The following is a 16,478-nucleotide window of genomic DNA, read 5'->3' on the forward strand; positions in this document are numbered from 1 at the left end:
AGCAGAGCGTTTCAATGATTTCACACGAGCACGCAAGTGTGATATCGGAAGACGCTATAGCTGAAAATTTGCCTACCTGGTCAGTCAAGAGCATGTTGCTTGTATATTTTATTTTTTAGTGTCCATCATTTCTAATAGTATCACCCTCGCACACAAATACAGAATTAAACCACATGTTGTATCGCCTGTTGCAGTGCCCCGAGTCTGAATAGCCAATGCAGTGCTTTTTAATTAGTTACAAGAGTATGTTGACACATTATTAACAGTGTGAAACCAAATACAAAGAATGCCACTAAATAATTCTTGTAAACCATGTGCGACATTGAAATCATTTTCAAAGCAGGGACAACTACTGTGAAGCCCCATAAACATATATTGACTCATTTCATGCAAAAGAACAAAAAGAGAATAAGCACTCGCTAGCACCACTAGCAAGCAAAGAAAGCAAAGAAAGCAAAAAAAGAAACATGAAGGTTTCAGAATTGACCACGATGCATGACACAGCAGGGGTAAAATGCATCTGCATTAGTTGCAGACATCAGGGCTTCGCAGTTCAGGCGTTTACCATTACCGCGAAGTGATATTAAGAGGCATTCAAGATGAGGTTGAATGCCCTGTCAAAAGCCTTTAATGCTCACAGACGTCAGGTTGAACAGTGAACATGCAGATGAGGCGAGCGTACACTGAACGTTCTGCGCCGCAAGTCGCATTTCAGTGCCATCGATAGGTAGAGCAACAGCCGATTCTGTGCAACGCATGGGAGATTGTGTGACACCTTTTTGTAGGTGTCGTCACCTGCTTTTTAATACAGAGCCATTTGTTCAAAGCATCTAAACACGCTATGTTCGCCATTCGTGATGTTCTATGCCAGTGCCCACAGTACAGTGTGCAGAAACAATCGCTATCCATTGGGCTGAACCATTTCAACGACCAGCATCTGTTCCAAGAAATAATTTTACATCTACGTGACTTAACATAGCATCAGAAGGCCGTGCAAGCGCTACTGTGCTTCTTGAGATCGACCAGCCTGTATGAACGTTTGGGATTGGAACGCCTTTTCTGTCACCTGTTTACTTTTTCTCTTCATTTTTTAACATTTTTTCTTTCTCCTCTCGCTCTTTGTTGCCTTTACAAACCCTATATGCCCCACCTCAGTGCAGGGTAGAAAACCGGAAACTCGCCTCTGGTTAATCTCCCTGCCCTTTCCTTTCTTTCTCTCTCTCCACAGCTTCGCTTCGCATTCTCTGACAGCTTCTCACATCTTTTTTTTTTTTTCAAAGGGGGGCATCCTGTCTCATTAGTAACAACAACCTAATGTTTATTTTATCTTCTGGACCGTAAATGAGGCGACCAAGTTTAAACAACCCGCCGTGGTGGCTTAGTGGCTGCAGTATTGGGCTGCTAAGCACGAGGTCGTGGGATCAAATCCCGGCCATGGCGGCCACATTTCGATGGGGGCGAAATGTGAAAACACCCATGTAGTTAGATTTAGGTGCACCTTAAACATCCCAGGTGGTCCAAATTTTTGGAGTCCTCCACTACGGCGTGCCTCATAATCAGATTGTGGTTTTGGTATGTAAAACCCATAATCTAATAACCCAATCCAAGTTTAAACATGGAAGCGTTCATTAAAGGCACAATGACATCAAGCAAGAAATAAAAACCCACCTATATATACTGTGGCGAGGAAAGTATATGTGGCCTTGAAGAAGACCAAGTCCACTTGTCGAAACGTTGGCTCCTGCTTTCACCTTGTTCTCGTTTTGCTCATCGCCTTCAATTTGCATCTCCTGCCTTCTCCATGTTTTCCCTAAAAACATAGTAATCACTCTGAAAGCTACACTAAACAAAGTAAGATTGCTTATTTCCTCTGTCATACAGCTGCCATCCACAGTTGCTGTCGCTCTTGCTCGTGAAGCAGTACCGGCAGCTAATTGGGTGCCTGGTGATATTTTGTACGTTTTAAAGCACCCAGCTATGCAAAGTTACTTCAAGACATTGCTAAAGGCTGTCAGAAGCGTTAAATCTCGATCAAGAACGCAAACATGACGGCACACGTCTGAGCCCGCCTACGCTTTGCAGCCTTGGCGACAGACGGCGTTGTCGGCGTTTTGTGCATGGCGTATATGGAATTTTGTGCTGCCACATGAGGATGGCGCTGGTACCATCACACTTTCCTTCTTGTATGCATATTTTTGCAGTCCTGCAATGTTTTTAACATCTTTCAAACCTATTCGCAAACAGAATTCAGTTTTCATAAAACTTGGATCAGTGTTTGTGAAGTCATAAAACAAGCCCAACTTTGTAGACATTACAGTAAATTCTGTATAGTTAACAGGTATGCTAGTGGAAGATGCTAGAAATGCTAGCTGTAAGTTGAGCACTCATATTTGTCGCCTTCTTCTCTTTTCCCTCATCTTTTCACACTGAAAGACATTCAAGACGACCCAAAACCAACTAGCCTACCCACAAACCATCGTAAAGCTTGTGTTGTGTACTGTCATGTCAGAACTAATTATGATTCCTGCCAAATGTAAAAGTTATCTTCAATTATTTGTTGGAACATTAAACCTAAAGTCCTGCATAGCCTGGCTGCATTGCACCTCTCAGGATGGAGGTGGGCTCTCATTTTACCTTGCCAGTGTGCAGATTGTGTCCGTACATGACAGCCTGCGTAAACGAGCTCCATGAGATCTTATTTACTGCAGGGGCCATATACTGAAATGGTCACGTTTGGCGACACTATCGCCTTCGCCAATGCCTTCGCCATTGGCCAAGACGGTATTGTTGCCAAAAGTGATCATTTCAGAATATGGCCCCTGCAGTAATTGGCAATCGGGCTCATTGACTGTTTTAGCAAAATTGAATGTGCTTATTGGCTGGTTGAGCACTACGTCATCCGATTTTACTCAACCAACCAGTCAGGGCATGCCATCAGGTGATACTATCACTGAGGTGATAGTATCGCCGAAATGGGTTGTTTCAGAATAAGTCCTCAGTGCTTTCATAGAGCACACAGCACAACAGAAAGAAACAGTCATAACTTTTAACAACATTTATTTCTGAAAGACATGCTTATACGCAAAAACCAACCACATGACATTCACATATTGAAGCTGAAATTTTCAAAGCCTAAGAATTAAAAGACCACTAAAATTACAACTGCTAGTGCTATGTGATGATATTGCCATGGCATGCACTCAAGAGCAATACTATAAACCCGTGACTTCCAAATTCTTTCTGAAAGAAGAAAGGCTTTATGCTGAGGACAAAAACAAGGTCATGAGTTTGATTCCTGGCCATATTTCCATGAAGGCAAAATGTTAGTACAAAAGAAATTAGTACCGCACCTTGAAATCTGAATATCGTGTACCTGAATATAAACAATTGATATAACACTTGTATATGATCAATCGACAGGTATATTTCATATGCTAAGACAAAGGTTGACTCTAGGAAATGGGCCATCAGGATGCTCACACATTTTCTCAACATTGCTGTCTGCAATGCATTGGTTGAATAATGTCGCGACGTGACAGCTTTGCACCTACAACCAAAATAGGTGCAGTCTATCTTGTCTTTCAAGCAGGATGTAGCCGAAACATTAACAACCCAAATCAAAATAGTACTAGAGCATAAGGTATGAAAGTAGACCAGCAGCTCCAGAGACCAGACCAGCCTAGTTGCCTGACTCATGCGCCAATCATTGGGAGCACATTAAGGAACCCCATATGACAAAAATTAATCAGGAGTTATTGACTATAATGTGTCCTCAAAGTCCCAGTGGTGCTTCTGAATGTTAAAGCCAGTTGATAATAAAAAATATATTGTCACATCTGGCATATTTAATGTATTGTGATGGAGGCGAGACGTAGGCGAAGGATATAATTACAATATATTTACAAAGAAAGCTAGGGCAAGAGAAGGTGTCTGATACGGCCCTTGTTGCAAGCATTCTCGTTGTCGTCTTCATTGCTCTGCCAAACCTTGCTTCAACTATGTACTGATCACTCTGTAACATCACCCTCCATCGGCGGAAGCGCCATCCTGGTGCTTGCTACAAAGGTGAAGAGCTAGAAGGGCAATAGGGCTTCAGCCGGGAAACGTGAACAACATCAGTTGGTAGCGAGGAGGTCAAAGAAGCAGGGCCCAGGGGTATAATCTCGTAATTGATGTCACCCAGTTGATGCAGCACCTTGTAGGGTTCAGTCTAAGGTGGGAGGAGCTTCTCTGATGGGCCAATACGGTGCCATGGTGACCATAAGAGGACCAGAGAGCCAGGCACGAAGTCCACACTTCTGTGTTGGCTGTTATAACAGGACTTTTGGGAGCCTTGTGTAGCAAAGACTCAGTCATGGGCAAGTTGGCGAGCTGCACGGGCTCGACCAATGACGTCGCTGGTGTATTCAGTAAGCGAGTGAGGAGCAGGCAGAAGGAGAGTCTCGAATGGCAATGTGGGATGTTGGCTAAACAGTAAATAATACGGTGAATATCCAGTAGTGTCATGCCATGACAAATTGTATGTGGAGGTAACCAATGATAACATGCTTTCCTAGTCACAGTGATCACATGAAACATACATGGCCAGCATCTCAGTTACGGTTCGGTTCAGGCGCTTGGACACTCCATTCGTCTGTGGATGATAAGCTGTGGGGAGCTTATGTTCACTGGAGCAGGGACAAAGGACGTCATCTACTACTCATGAGAGGAAATGCCTCCCGCGATCGGTGAGGAGCTGCTGAGGGGCGCCATGATGTAGAATTACGTCATGGAGGAGAAAGTCAGTGATGTCTGTAGAACAGCTTGGTGGCAATGCCTTAGTGATTGTGAAGCGCATGGCATAGTCTGTCGCAACCGCAACCCATTTATTTCCCAGGATGGACGTAGGGAAAGGGCCTAGGAGGTCAAGACTGATGCGGAAGAATGGCTCTGCAGGAATATCAATAGGTTGTAGCTGGCCTGCAGGCAGCGCTTAAGGGCACTTGTGGTGTTGGCAGCATTCACAAGCAACGACATAGCAGCACGCAAAACGGTACATGCCAGGCCAGAAAAACCAATGCCGGATGCAGGCGTATGTATACGAGACACCTAGGTGACTGGCAGTTGGTATATCATGAAGCTGGTGAAGAATGCTGGAGAGCAGATGGCGAGGTAGGACAAGCAGAAGCTCTGGGCCATCTGAGCTGAGATTGCGACACTACAGAATGTTGTCATGTAGCCCAAACAGGTGAACAGAATGGTCTGGTGATGGAGTGGTTAGACAATCGATGATGAGCCATAAAGACATGTCTCGTCTCTGTTCAGTAGGGATATCATCCGAAGCAAGGACGGACAGTATGCAGGCGTCTGAGTCAGGGTCAATGAGGTCAGGAGCATCGACAGGGTGGCGTTACAACCAATCTGTGTCTTGGTGCAATCGTCCAGATTTGCAGTGCACAACAAACGAGTATTCTTGGAGCCATAGTGCCCAGCGGCCGAGACATCCAGATGGATCCTTGAGCGACGAGAGCCAGCAGAGGGCATGATGGTTTGTAATCACAGAAAAGGTCTGGCCAAACAAGTAAGGTCTAAATTTGGTGACAGCCCACATCAAAGCCAGGCACTCACGTTCAGTGATGGGAAAGTTCGGTTCAGACGATGAAAGAAGGCAACTGGCATAGGCAATGACATGTTTCTTGCTGTGCTGTTTTTGACCAAGGACAGCCGCAATTCCATGACCACTGGCATTGGTGCAAAGTTCTGTAGCCGATGAGGGGTCGAACTAGACCAGTGTTGGTAGTGTCGTGAGTGGACGAATGAGGGCAAAAAACAAATGCTTGTTCGGGTCCCCACACGAAAAGAACATCCTTCTATAATAGTTCAGTGAGAGGGCGTGCGATGTCCGTTATGTTCCACACAAAGCGACGAAAGTAGGAACATAATCCTACGAAACTCCGGACATCTTTGACTGAGCACGGTATGGGAAATTGTTGCACTGCTTGCATCTTGTCGGGGTCTGGTTGAACACTGGTAGCAGTGACAAGGCGACCAAGCATAATTATTTGGCGTCACCTAAAACTGCACTTGGCAGAGTTCAGCTGAAGATTGGCTTGACGGAAGATGGCAAGTATGGCCAATAAACGAGTGAGGTGGGTGTCAAACATAGGCGAGTAGACAATGCCATTTTCTGAGTAGCATAGACAGATGGACCACTCATATACCCGCTGCAGACAGTCTATCATACATTTGAAAGTTGCTGGGGCATTACACAGTCCGAACGGCATGACCTTGAATTGGTACAGGCTATCTGGCATAATAAATGCAGTTTTTTTGTGGTCTATAGGGTCGACTGAAATCTGCCACTAGCTGGACCGAAGGTCGATGGATGAAAAATATTGGGCTCCATGAAGGCAGTCGAAGGCGTCATGTATGCGAGGCAAAGGGTAGACATCTTAATGGGTTACTTTGTTCAAACTGTGATAACCAATGCAGAAACACCAGCCGCCATCCTTCTTTTTCACAGGAACTAAAGGGGATAGCCCACGGTCTAAATGAAGGTTCGATTATGTCTTTTGTAATAATTTTGTTGACCTCATTCTGGATGACTTGCGTTTGTGATGGGATACGCAATATAGATGCCGGTGTATAGGGTTGGTGTCACCAGTGTTGATTTGATGAGTCGTGACAGATGTTTGGCCTAGAGGGCGACCATCAAAATCAAACTTCACAATAGGACGCCAGAATGTGGTAGAAATCTTGAGCTTGTGCTTGTGTCACATCGGGAGCGATCATCTTGTTAATGGTTGTCAAGAGACGGAGGAGCAAAACTGGTGGAGCAAGAAAGCGGTGAAACGTCTGTATTCAAAGCGGCAATCTTGCAGGGATCAAGCGCGGAAATGGTGGCCAGTGACAGGCGTTGCCAGAGAAGAGGAATGACCACTGTACTGTCAGCAATGGAAACAATCGTGTGAGCAAGGGCGACATCGTGGGCTAGCAGAATGTGAATAATCAGAAACAAGACGTAGTCGCCATTGGGAATATAATGTGAAGACGTCAAAGTAACATAGGTAGTAGCTTGAAGCGGCAAGTGAACATGACGGTGAGAGCATAAGTGTCGTGGTATGTCGGCTAGAATATCGGGAAGAGTTGAAACTGAAGAGCACCTGTCACACAAGCAATGAGGGCAGAATGACTGGGCAAAAAATCTAAGCCGAGGATTAGGTCATGGGGGCACTTCTCAATGACGGCAAATTGGACTGAAGTGGTATGACCAGCAGTGCAGATGCGGGCGGTGCACACCCCAAGAATGACAGGAGTCCCTCCCGCATACGTGGAGTATGCGGGAGGCGGCAGGTGTGAGAACTTTATGAAGGCGACCATGAAGACTTGCACTCATCACAGAGATGTGCGCGCCAGTGTCAATGAGCACAGAAATGGTGACGCTATCAATATTAATGTCTAGCCGTCATGACCGTTAAAGTGGCAGGTGCTGATGGTAGGCGGTGTGTCTTCCGCCATTGCAGACGGATATCCAACACAACAACCGCTGCGGAGTTCTGTTGTGAGGTGTGATGTACCCCGCACCTTTACCAAAGTGTGACAGAGGCAAGATGTAGGTGAAGGATATGTTTACAAAATACATACAAAGAAAGCTAGAGCAAAAGAAGGTGTCTGATCTGGCCCACGTACAAGTGTCCTCATCGTCATCTTCATCACTCTGCCAAACCTCGTATTCATCTATGTATTGATCTCTCCGTAACATCATCCCAATTATATACATCTCAAATAATAAAATATGTTCTAAAGAAATAGGCATGGTAGCAAATTGGAATTTTCTTTTTTGAATAGCTGTCAGTATACATGATGGTAAAATGAATGCAAACCTCAAAATATCAGGCACGAATGCTTGTGTTGGATTGAGCTGAGGTGTGCCAGTGGCTAGCAAAACAAAACAGCTTGAGATTTTAAGGTGGCTATCTCTGCAACTGGCATTATGCTGCATAGTGGCTACTGTATGCTTAGAATGGTGCCGTCATACAGTCACAGTGCAGGGCCAGATTCAGGTGTGCCTACCTCGGCGGGGGGGTTCCTTAATGCAGTTGGGGCGGGTTGCGCAACTAACCATATGTCTGTAACCATCATCATCAGCAGCCCATTCTATGTCCACTGCAGGACATAGAATGGGCTGCAGTGGATCGGATGGGCTGCGATCTCCCATTACCCCTGTCCTGCACCAACCGATTCCAGCTAGCACCCGCGAATTTCCTAATTTCATCGGTCCACTTTCTCTTCTGCAGTCCTCGACTACGTTTCCCTTCTCTTGGTACCCATTCTATAATCCTAATGGTCCAATGGTTATCTAACCTCCGCATTACATGACCTGCCCAGCTCCATTTTTTTCTCTTAATGGCAATTAGAATATCGGCTATACCCATTTGCTCTCTGATCCAATCCGCTCTCTTTCTGTCTCTTAACATTATACCAAGCATTCTTCGTTCCATCGCTCTTTGTGCGGTCCTTAACTTGTTCTCAAGCTTCTTTGTCAGTCTCCTATTCTCTGCCTCATATGTCAGCACTGGTAAAATGCACTGATTGTACACCTTCCTTTTCAATGATAATGGTAAGCTTCCAGTCAAGGAGCTGACAATGTCTGCCATATGTGATCCGACCCATTTTTATTCTTCTATGAATTTCCTTCTCATGATCAGGGTTCATTGTGATTAATAGACCTAGGTAAATGCACTCCTTCACAGGCTCTGGAGTCTGACTGGCAATCATGAACTCTTGTTCCTTTGCCTGGCTGTTCATCATTATCTTTGTCTTCTGCATATTAATCTTCAACCCCACTCTTGCACTCTCTCTGTTAGGGTCCTCAATCATTTGTTGTAACTCGTCTGCGGTATTGCTGAATAGAACAATGCCATCAGCAAACTGAAGGTAGCTGAGATATTCGCCGTCGATCTTTACTCCTAAGCCCTCCCAGTTTAGTAGCTTGAACACTTCTTCCAAGCATGTATGGGAGAGATTGTGTCTCCTTGTCTGACCCCTTTCTTTATAGGTATCTTCCCGCTTTTCTTGTGTAGAATTAAGGTGGCTGTGGAATCTCTGTAGATATTTTCCACGGTATTTACGTAAGCGGTCTGTACTCCTTGATTACGCAATCCCTCTGACTGCTGGTATCTCTACTGAATCAAATGCTTCTTCGTAATCTATGAAAGCAATATAGAGAGGCTTATTGTACCCTGCAGATTTCTCGATAACCTGGTTATTGACATGGATGTGATTCATTGTAGAGTAACCTTTCCTGAAGCCAGCCTGCTCCCTTGGTTGGCTAAGGTCCAGTGCTGTCCTTATTATATTGGAAATTGTCTTGGTGACTATTTTATATAATACATCTTATGTATAATACATTTTATATAGTTAGTCTCCCTTTTTGTGGATTAGTATAATGTTTGCATTCTTCCAGTTTTCTGGGACCCTTGCAGTCAGTAGACACTTCGTATAGAGAACCACCTGTTCTCCAAGTATTATGTCTCCTCCATCTTTTATTAAATTGGCTGTTATTTCATCTTTTCCTGCCACTCTTCCCCGTTTCATGTCTTGCAAGGCCCTTCTGACCTCGTTGCCAGTGATAGGAGGAGTTTCTGTATCCTGTTCATTACTACTTCGAATGGAGGCATTCTGACTACTCTGGGTACTGTACAGGTCAGTATAGAATTATTCCGCTGCTTTACTATACCTTCAAGATTGCTGATGATATTACCCTGCTTATCTTTAAGTGGTGCATACATCTTTGTTTGTCCTATGCCAAGTTTCCTTCTCACTGATTTCAGGCTGCGTCTATTTTTTTCGGCTTAAGTCTTTCTCATGTTATAATTTCGAATATCGCTTATTTTCACCTTGTTGATCAGTTTTCACAGTTCCGTGAATTCTATTTTATCTCTTAAATTGGACACTTTCATTTTTTGTTGTTTGTTTATTAGGTCCTTTGTTACTTGAGATAGCTTGCCTACTGGTTGCCTTGCTGCCTTGCCTCCCACTTCAATTGCTGCCTCTGAAGCCAACCTAGTTACGGTTTCATTCATTAGCTCTGTGTCATCATCATCTCTCTGTTTTAGGGCTGCATATTTGTTTGCAAGTACCAGCCTGAATTTGTCTACTTTTACCCTTACTGCCTCTAGGTTGACCTGTTTTTTCTTGACCAATTTTACTCCTTCTCTCCTTAAATTGAGGTGAATCCTAGCCCTCTCTAATCTGTGATCACTGCACTTTACCCTACCTATCACTTCTACATCCTGCACTATGCTGGGATTGGCAGAAAGTATGAAATCAATTTCATTTCTTGTTTCACCATTAGGGCTTTTCCAGGTCCGCTTTCTGTTGCTATGCTTCTCGAAAAAGGCGTTCATTATTTGCAGCTTTTTCCTTTCTGCAAATTCTGCCAGCATCTCTCCTTTAGCGTTGCTAGAATCCACGCCGTAGTTGCCAATTGCTTGTTCACCAGCTTGCTTTTCCCCTACTTTTTCATTGAAGTCTCCCATTACTACAGTATACTGAGTTTGCACTTTTCTCATCGCTAATTCAACATCTTCATAAAACTTATCTACTTCTTCATCATTGTGACTGGATGTTGGAGCATAGGCTTGTACTACCTTTAATCCATGCCTCTTATTAAGTTTGATTACGATTACTGCTACCCTCTCATTAATGGTGTAGAATTCTTCAATGTTGCCCGCTATGTCCTTATGCATTAGGAATCCTACCTCATATTGTTTCGTATCTGGGAGAGACCTCTATAGCAGAGGACTGGCTGTTAGTCAGCACTGTATAAGCTTCACCAGTTCTTCTAATCTCACTAAGGCCAATGATATCCTAAAAAATGTCTGACAGTTCCTCAAAGAATCCTGCAAAGCTAGCCTCACTCAACGGAGTTCGTATGTTAAAGGTTGTCAGGGCCAGTTTCCATTGGTGGCCTGTCCGGGTCCAGAGAATCTTAGCACACTCTGTTGCATTACAAGTCTGACTGCTGCCTGTCCGACTGGTCAGGTTCTCCACAGCTGCTGGGGACTGAGGGCCATGGGTTAATTGTAGGAATCATCCAAATAGTAATTATTTGTTCTCAGTTTCATCCCTTGATGCCATTTTCATTGTCACCTTGCAGACAACCATGTGGCCAGTTTGAAAACTATTTATTGACACCAGTGGGCAGGGTTAAATGTAACAGCACTAAAAGCTAAAAACTGTAAGGAGACAGAAAAGGGTGGTTCAGCTCGCACTTACCCTCTTTGCTACCGAAAAATATGTAGGCAAGAAAACAGCAACATTTCATTTGAAATGGTTTCAGAAGTGCAGAGAGAAAGATTGAAAAAATTTTCATTTTAGAACGATACAAATAAGTGTCCACAAACGTGGACATTAGTTGGGAGCATGGTAAAAATAAAGGGAACAATTTGACCCTTGCAAGCACAGGAAAACATTGCATTTTATGCACAAAACTCATGACTTTGCTTTGCAATCTTTTTTCCTGCATCACATTGCATTTGCAATTTTACAAAATTCTGGGAAGTGGTCAAAACCATTTTCTTTTGTTGTCGTCAGAGCTAAGCTGGTCTAGTCTCTGGAGTTGCTGGTCTACTTTCGTACCTTTATTTCCTAGTACCATTTCAATTTGGGGTTATACAGGGTGTTTCAGTGAACACTTTCAAAAATCTTTAAAGGTTGCCTGTCGTAGATATCACAATTGCAGTTCATGAGCTGGTCTACACGAAGCGGCGGACAATACTTGCAAAAAAAATTGAAATGCAAAATTGACTAATTAATACAACATTCACTAACGAAGTTTTTAACTAACTACATTATGGCCCATATTGCAATTTACACATTCTAGCCGTGGAGTTCGCAAGGCGGATCCACTTGGAACAAATTTTCAAGATGACACCACTTTCTATATATAAATTCCAGAACTTTGCAGAGAAATGCATTGGCGTTCCAGTTGATTTGTTAACAAAACGTTGTTTCATGCACTGAAGCACACAAATAACTGGAACGCCAGTCCATTTCTCCGCAAAGTTCGGGAATTTGTATCTCCAAACTGGTGCAATCCTGAGAATTCGTTCCAAGTGCCTTGTGAAGTCCACTGCTAGAATTTGTAAATTACAATATGGGTCATAAGATATGTAGACAGCTAAAAGTTAATTAATGAATTCTTGTTAATTAGGCAATTTTGCATTTCAATTTTTTGTGCAAGTAGTGTCCGCCGCTTCGAGTAGACCAGCTCATAAACTAGAATTGAGATATCTGCCACAGTCAACCTTTAAAAAATTTTGAAAATGTTCGCTGAAACACCCTGTATATCTGGTTAATGTTTTGGCTACATCCTGCTTGAAAGACAAGAGAGACTGCACCTCTTTTTGTTGTAGGTGCAAAGCTGTCATATCGCCATGGTATTCAACCAATGCATTGCGAGAAAATGTCGAGAAAATGTGTGAGCATCCTAATGACCCATTTCCTAGAGTTGACCTTCGTCCTAGCATATAAAATATACCTGTCGATTGGTTATATTCCGAAACATTTTCCAGGTGCGGTAGTAATTTTTTTTTCATGTCATCCTTCGACCAGTACTTGCATGAAGACATGAGGTCTATTCTGACAGCACTGGAAAAGGAATTTATGCCTTTGTTATCTTTCGATTTGACCAGACACACATTTCTGTTCTCACACATGAGGGAGGTCAGTTCTCCACGGCTTACATTGCTGTTCATTGGGAAGGCATATAGCAGTACCCTCATTGTGGTTTGGATTTACTCTTCCATGCATGAATTTTTTTCTCTTGAAGTAAGCAATCAAAAATCTTCAATGCAGTAAAATATTGATTTGTGAAAATATGCGACTGCTGCGTAGTTGTCTCCACAAGCTGTATTAACACCGCTCCACCTAGACCACTGGCTTTCATGTCATCAGCGAGGACTGTACCTTTCCCAGGGTATATAAAAAAAAATCAAGCACTAACACATCTGGGGAGGAAATCCGTGAGACACAGAAAAAGATGCACGAAATCTACACACCTACAACTTATGCCCACAAACTGGGCACCGAGTGCTCTGCGTTCACAACTTCTGTGCACAAACATGGATAAGCTTTGAACACGTCTGATTTTGGGTTTTAGCATGTTGGAACTTTGCTTAGTGATTCACAAAGGACAGTGCCATAAACTTTACCTGCTGTGTTCCATATACAAGAAATATTGCGGAAATTGGAAAAGCTTACGCATTGGCCAACAGGCGTTGTGCAAGTTGGTTGTCCCCAGTTTGTTTGTTTTATATGGAGGAGGAAGAAAAAGAACTTAGTAGTATATCAGGTGCTGAAGGTGACTTGTGCTGCCCTCTTTTGGAGCATGAGTAAAGCACACTCTGTGCGACGAAAGGCGTGAGTTTGAATGACACTGAATGGTTTCCATATCTGTTGATGCTGAAAGGTGACTCATACCGGTATGGACTCTTAACATACCTGTGCGGAGTAAGGGAGCATGCGTCTCTGAGTCAAGGAGGGAGAAGGGAAGCCTCCCTTCTTGCTGTCATGCTGATGGCCCTGCTTACTTAAACGGCCTACTCTCTGAAGAGGCAAAATTGGAAGTGGGGAGGAAGCGATTATCTCGCTTCCACAAAGGTGGTGGTTGCGTTAGCCAGTTTCGTGCCTAACAAAAGGTAGAAGTGAGGGGTGCTTTGCTTGCCATGGACAGCGTTGGACACTGCAGCGGCTCAGTGCTTAAAAAATTCCACGTGCCAAAAAATCGCTGTTGAGGGAGGTGGAACGGGTGCTGGATGGATTAGTTAGTGGCCTTGGGAGTGCCCCCTCTGGATCCACCACTGTCGCAGTGTGGGTGGCTACCCATTGACAGTGAGCCATGCTACTTGAACACAGCTGCCAGTCTGAACCTGCAAATGGGGCCTGCTATGCTAGATTAAGTTATTATGCATGCAGTTTCAATTTAAGCTCAGTGTGTTGCAGAAATGAAAGCTTTTATTTTTTCGTTTTTGCAGGTAATGGACAATTTTCTAATTCAAGTTAAAGGCAAAAAGAAGGCTGTACTGTTCCACCCAAATGACTTTGAGTATCTTTACATACGAGGCAAGTTGCATAAGTTGATCACAGAGCCTGTTTGTGTTTTAAGTTTTTATCATGCCAAGCTGTGTGATACTTGATATTTTGCATATATTTTCCAGGTGACAAATCTCGTGTTTTGGATGTAGAGTGTCCAGACCTAGAAAAATTCCCCAAGTTTAAAAAAGCTACACGCTATGAAGCTACACTGAATTCTGGTGACATATTATTCATACCAGGTAATCTCTGTTGTGAATAAGCTCATGCTATCATTCTTTATTTGTGCCTATCTCATTACAGCATTGTGGTTTCATAACATGACTGCTCTGGACTTTGGAATTGCTGTCAATGTATTCTGGAGGAACCTGGATGCAAGTTTGTATGACAAGAATGATCCCTATGGGAACAAGGACCTGATTCCTGCTGCCAAAGCCCTCGCTTCGGTGGAAAGAGCAACAAAAGAGTTGCAACTGCTTCCGTTTGATTGCCAACAGTTCTATGCGCTGAAAATGATTTCACAAATTAAAGAAACCTTTAATTTGTCTTAATGTGGCAATTTAAGCAAACGGAGGAATAAATGATGTCTCATATGCATTTGGAGTTTTTCTTTGCTGTAGCGCTATTGTTAATTGTGAACTAAATGATTTGCAGAATATGTACTACGAGCATGAGCGTACAACCTCTCGCGAAGTCGAGTAGCCCGAAGCAACCGATATATTTTCTGCATCGACGATACAGTCATAAGCAGTTTACAATGACGTGTTCAAGTAGAAAAGTATTGAACCAAGCACTGAACCGCTTTTCAACTGCCAACCGTGCGAGCCCTCGTCACAGAGTTTGATTTCCCGCGCACTATCGCTATCGTTGCGGCTGCCGATAGACCAATCATCTTTATACAAAGTAACCGTTATAGAAGTGGAAAACTGAGTAGCTGTAGGCGCTGTGTGGCTTTAATGTGTAGGTGTTAAGTGTTTGTAGATAATATTTTCGTTTTTAACATCGGTGGGACCACTGGTGGAACTTGTCTCGTGAACACAGGAAGCGGATGTGACGCCTATCCACTAGTTACGCCCAGTACGGCGAGTTTGTGGAGGCCGGGCGAGAAATAAATCGGCTATATCTCCCGAAGGTGGGTTTCTTTATGCATTTGGCTCACAGATTTGTTAACAGAGCGCGCTTGCAGGCGTTGTTTGCAGCAGCAAATTGCTGCCAAACATTGTCAAGTTTCCTTTGCCGTTATTGACAAAGCTGACAAGATGGCGGTGTGCCGTAGAAGTGCGCTTCATAAGAGTTGTCCTACTAGGCCTAAAATTACCTGCTAGTTTGTCGAAAAGCTGCAAACTGCACAAACCCCGCAGATTCTGCCGTGCGTGAGGACGATCCAGAATCCGAACAGAAGTTGTGGGCAGCGGCGTTCTGGGGCTGTGTAGCCGTTCCGCCTCCGACAAATGCTGCGATTAAGCGTGACAGGAGGAGTGGATGATTGCGAGCTTTTCCCGTAGCGGATGCGACCTTATTCGCACCTAGTAGCAGGACACATGGTGCTGTTATTTCTTCGAGAGCGTCGCCCACTCTGTGCGGAGGTGTGCTGCATTCGTCCGCGGTTGACGTTTCCGTCTTTCGTTTCGAGCGCTTGTTTGCTGCCGATGACATTATTCATTCTGTTGTGCGCGTAATTGGAGCGTTTTTCTCGCTCTTTCCCCCCCTTTTTTTTTGCAGTGATTGCGACTTGAACCCCTCCTCCTCCACCTTGGAAAGAAGCAACTTTCCAGGTTTGGACAACGCATTGACCGTTTGCCTTTTGGCACGCACTATAAGTTATTCGCTCCTGTTTCAGGGACAGTGGCGAAAAAATGCAAACCATCAAGTGTGTTGTGGTAGGTGACGGTGCTGTTGGTAAAACATGTTTGCTGATTTCGTACACAACAAACAAGTTTCCATCAGAATACGTCCCAACGGTGAGTAACGATTCCCCGTGGCTAGTCTGATTTTGCGCTCAGTTGTGGCTATCAGATGAATGACACATGCGGCAGATAAAACGAAGCAGCGGTCGTGGTAACGGTCATGTACCATAGTTTGTGACTGACTGCATAAAGTGGCTTATAAATGACGTGTATAAAGTTGACTGTTTTTAATGGAACCACGACGTACATCTCTAGTATGAGCAGTGCCCTTTGAAGTTATGTAATCTTGAGCAGCACTCCTCCCTTTAAAAAAAGGTAATGCTTCGCTAGGAAAAGCAATGTTATGGAGTGTCAGCTTTACTTCATAGGTCAAGGGGAATTTTCTGGTTTGCGGCACACTAAGAGAGCTTTGCGAAATTTAGTATGCAGTCATGTTACATTAGTCCCTTACAATGTTTCCTCTTTGTGAAAAAAAGAAAAACACGCTAGAATAGT

At 43.8% G+C, this 16,478-nt stretch overlaps 2 protein-coding genes across 5 annotated transcripts in view; both read left to right on the top strand.

Annotated features, from left to right (window-relative positions):
* Positions 1-14,673, top strand: part of LOC142575104 (tRNA wybutosine-synthesizing protein 5-like) — a 29,806-nt gene extending 15,133 nt beyond the window's left edge. For both annotated transcript variants that reach the window (XM_075684098.1, XM_075684097.1), the window contains 3 exons: positions 14,019-14,106; positions 14,202-14,318; positions 14,380-14,673. In XM_075684098.1, coding sequence (XP_075540213.1) covers positions 14,019-14,106; positions 14,202-14,318; positions 14,380-14,627 — 453 coding nt within the window. In that variant the 3' untranslated portion in view covers positions 14,628-14,673. The remainder of the gene's footprint in view (positions 1-14,018; positions 14,107-14,201; positions 14,319-14,379) is intronic.
* Positions 14,674-15,101: 428 nt separating this feature from the next.
* Positions 15,102-16,478, top strand: part of Cdc42 (Cell division cycle 42) — a 63,682-nt gene continuing 62,305 nt past the window's right edge. The window contains exons 1-3 of one of the 3 annotated variants that reach the window (XM_075684099.1): positions 15,102-15,208; positions 15,799-15,851; positions 15,917-16,037. In XM_075684099.1, the coding sequence (XP_075540214.1) occupies positions 15,933-16,037 (105 nt within the window). In that variant the 5' untranslated portion in view covers positions 15,102-15,208; positions 15,799-15,851; positions 15,917-15,932. Of the gene's footprint in view, positions 15,209-15,322; positions 15,663-15,798; positions 15,852-15,916; positions 16,038-16,478 lie in introns of those variants that run through there. The other 2 variants (XM_075684101.1, XM_075684100.1) reach the window with 2 other exon arrangements.

This window comes from Dermacentor variabilis, chromosome 3 (assembly GCF_050947875.1).
Source record: "Dermacentor variabilis isolate Ectoservices chromosome 3, ASM5094787v1, whole genome shotgun sequence".
NCBI lineage: Eukaryota > Metazoa > Arthropoda > Arachnida > Ixodida > Ixodidae > Dermacentor > Dermacentor variabilis.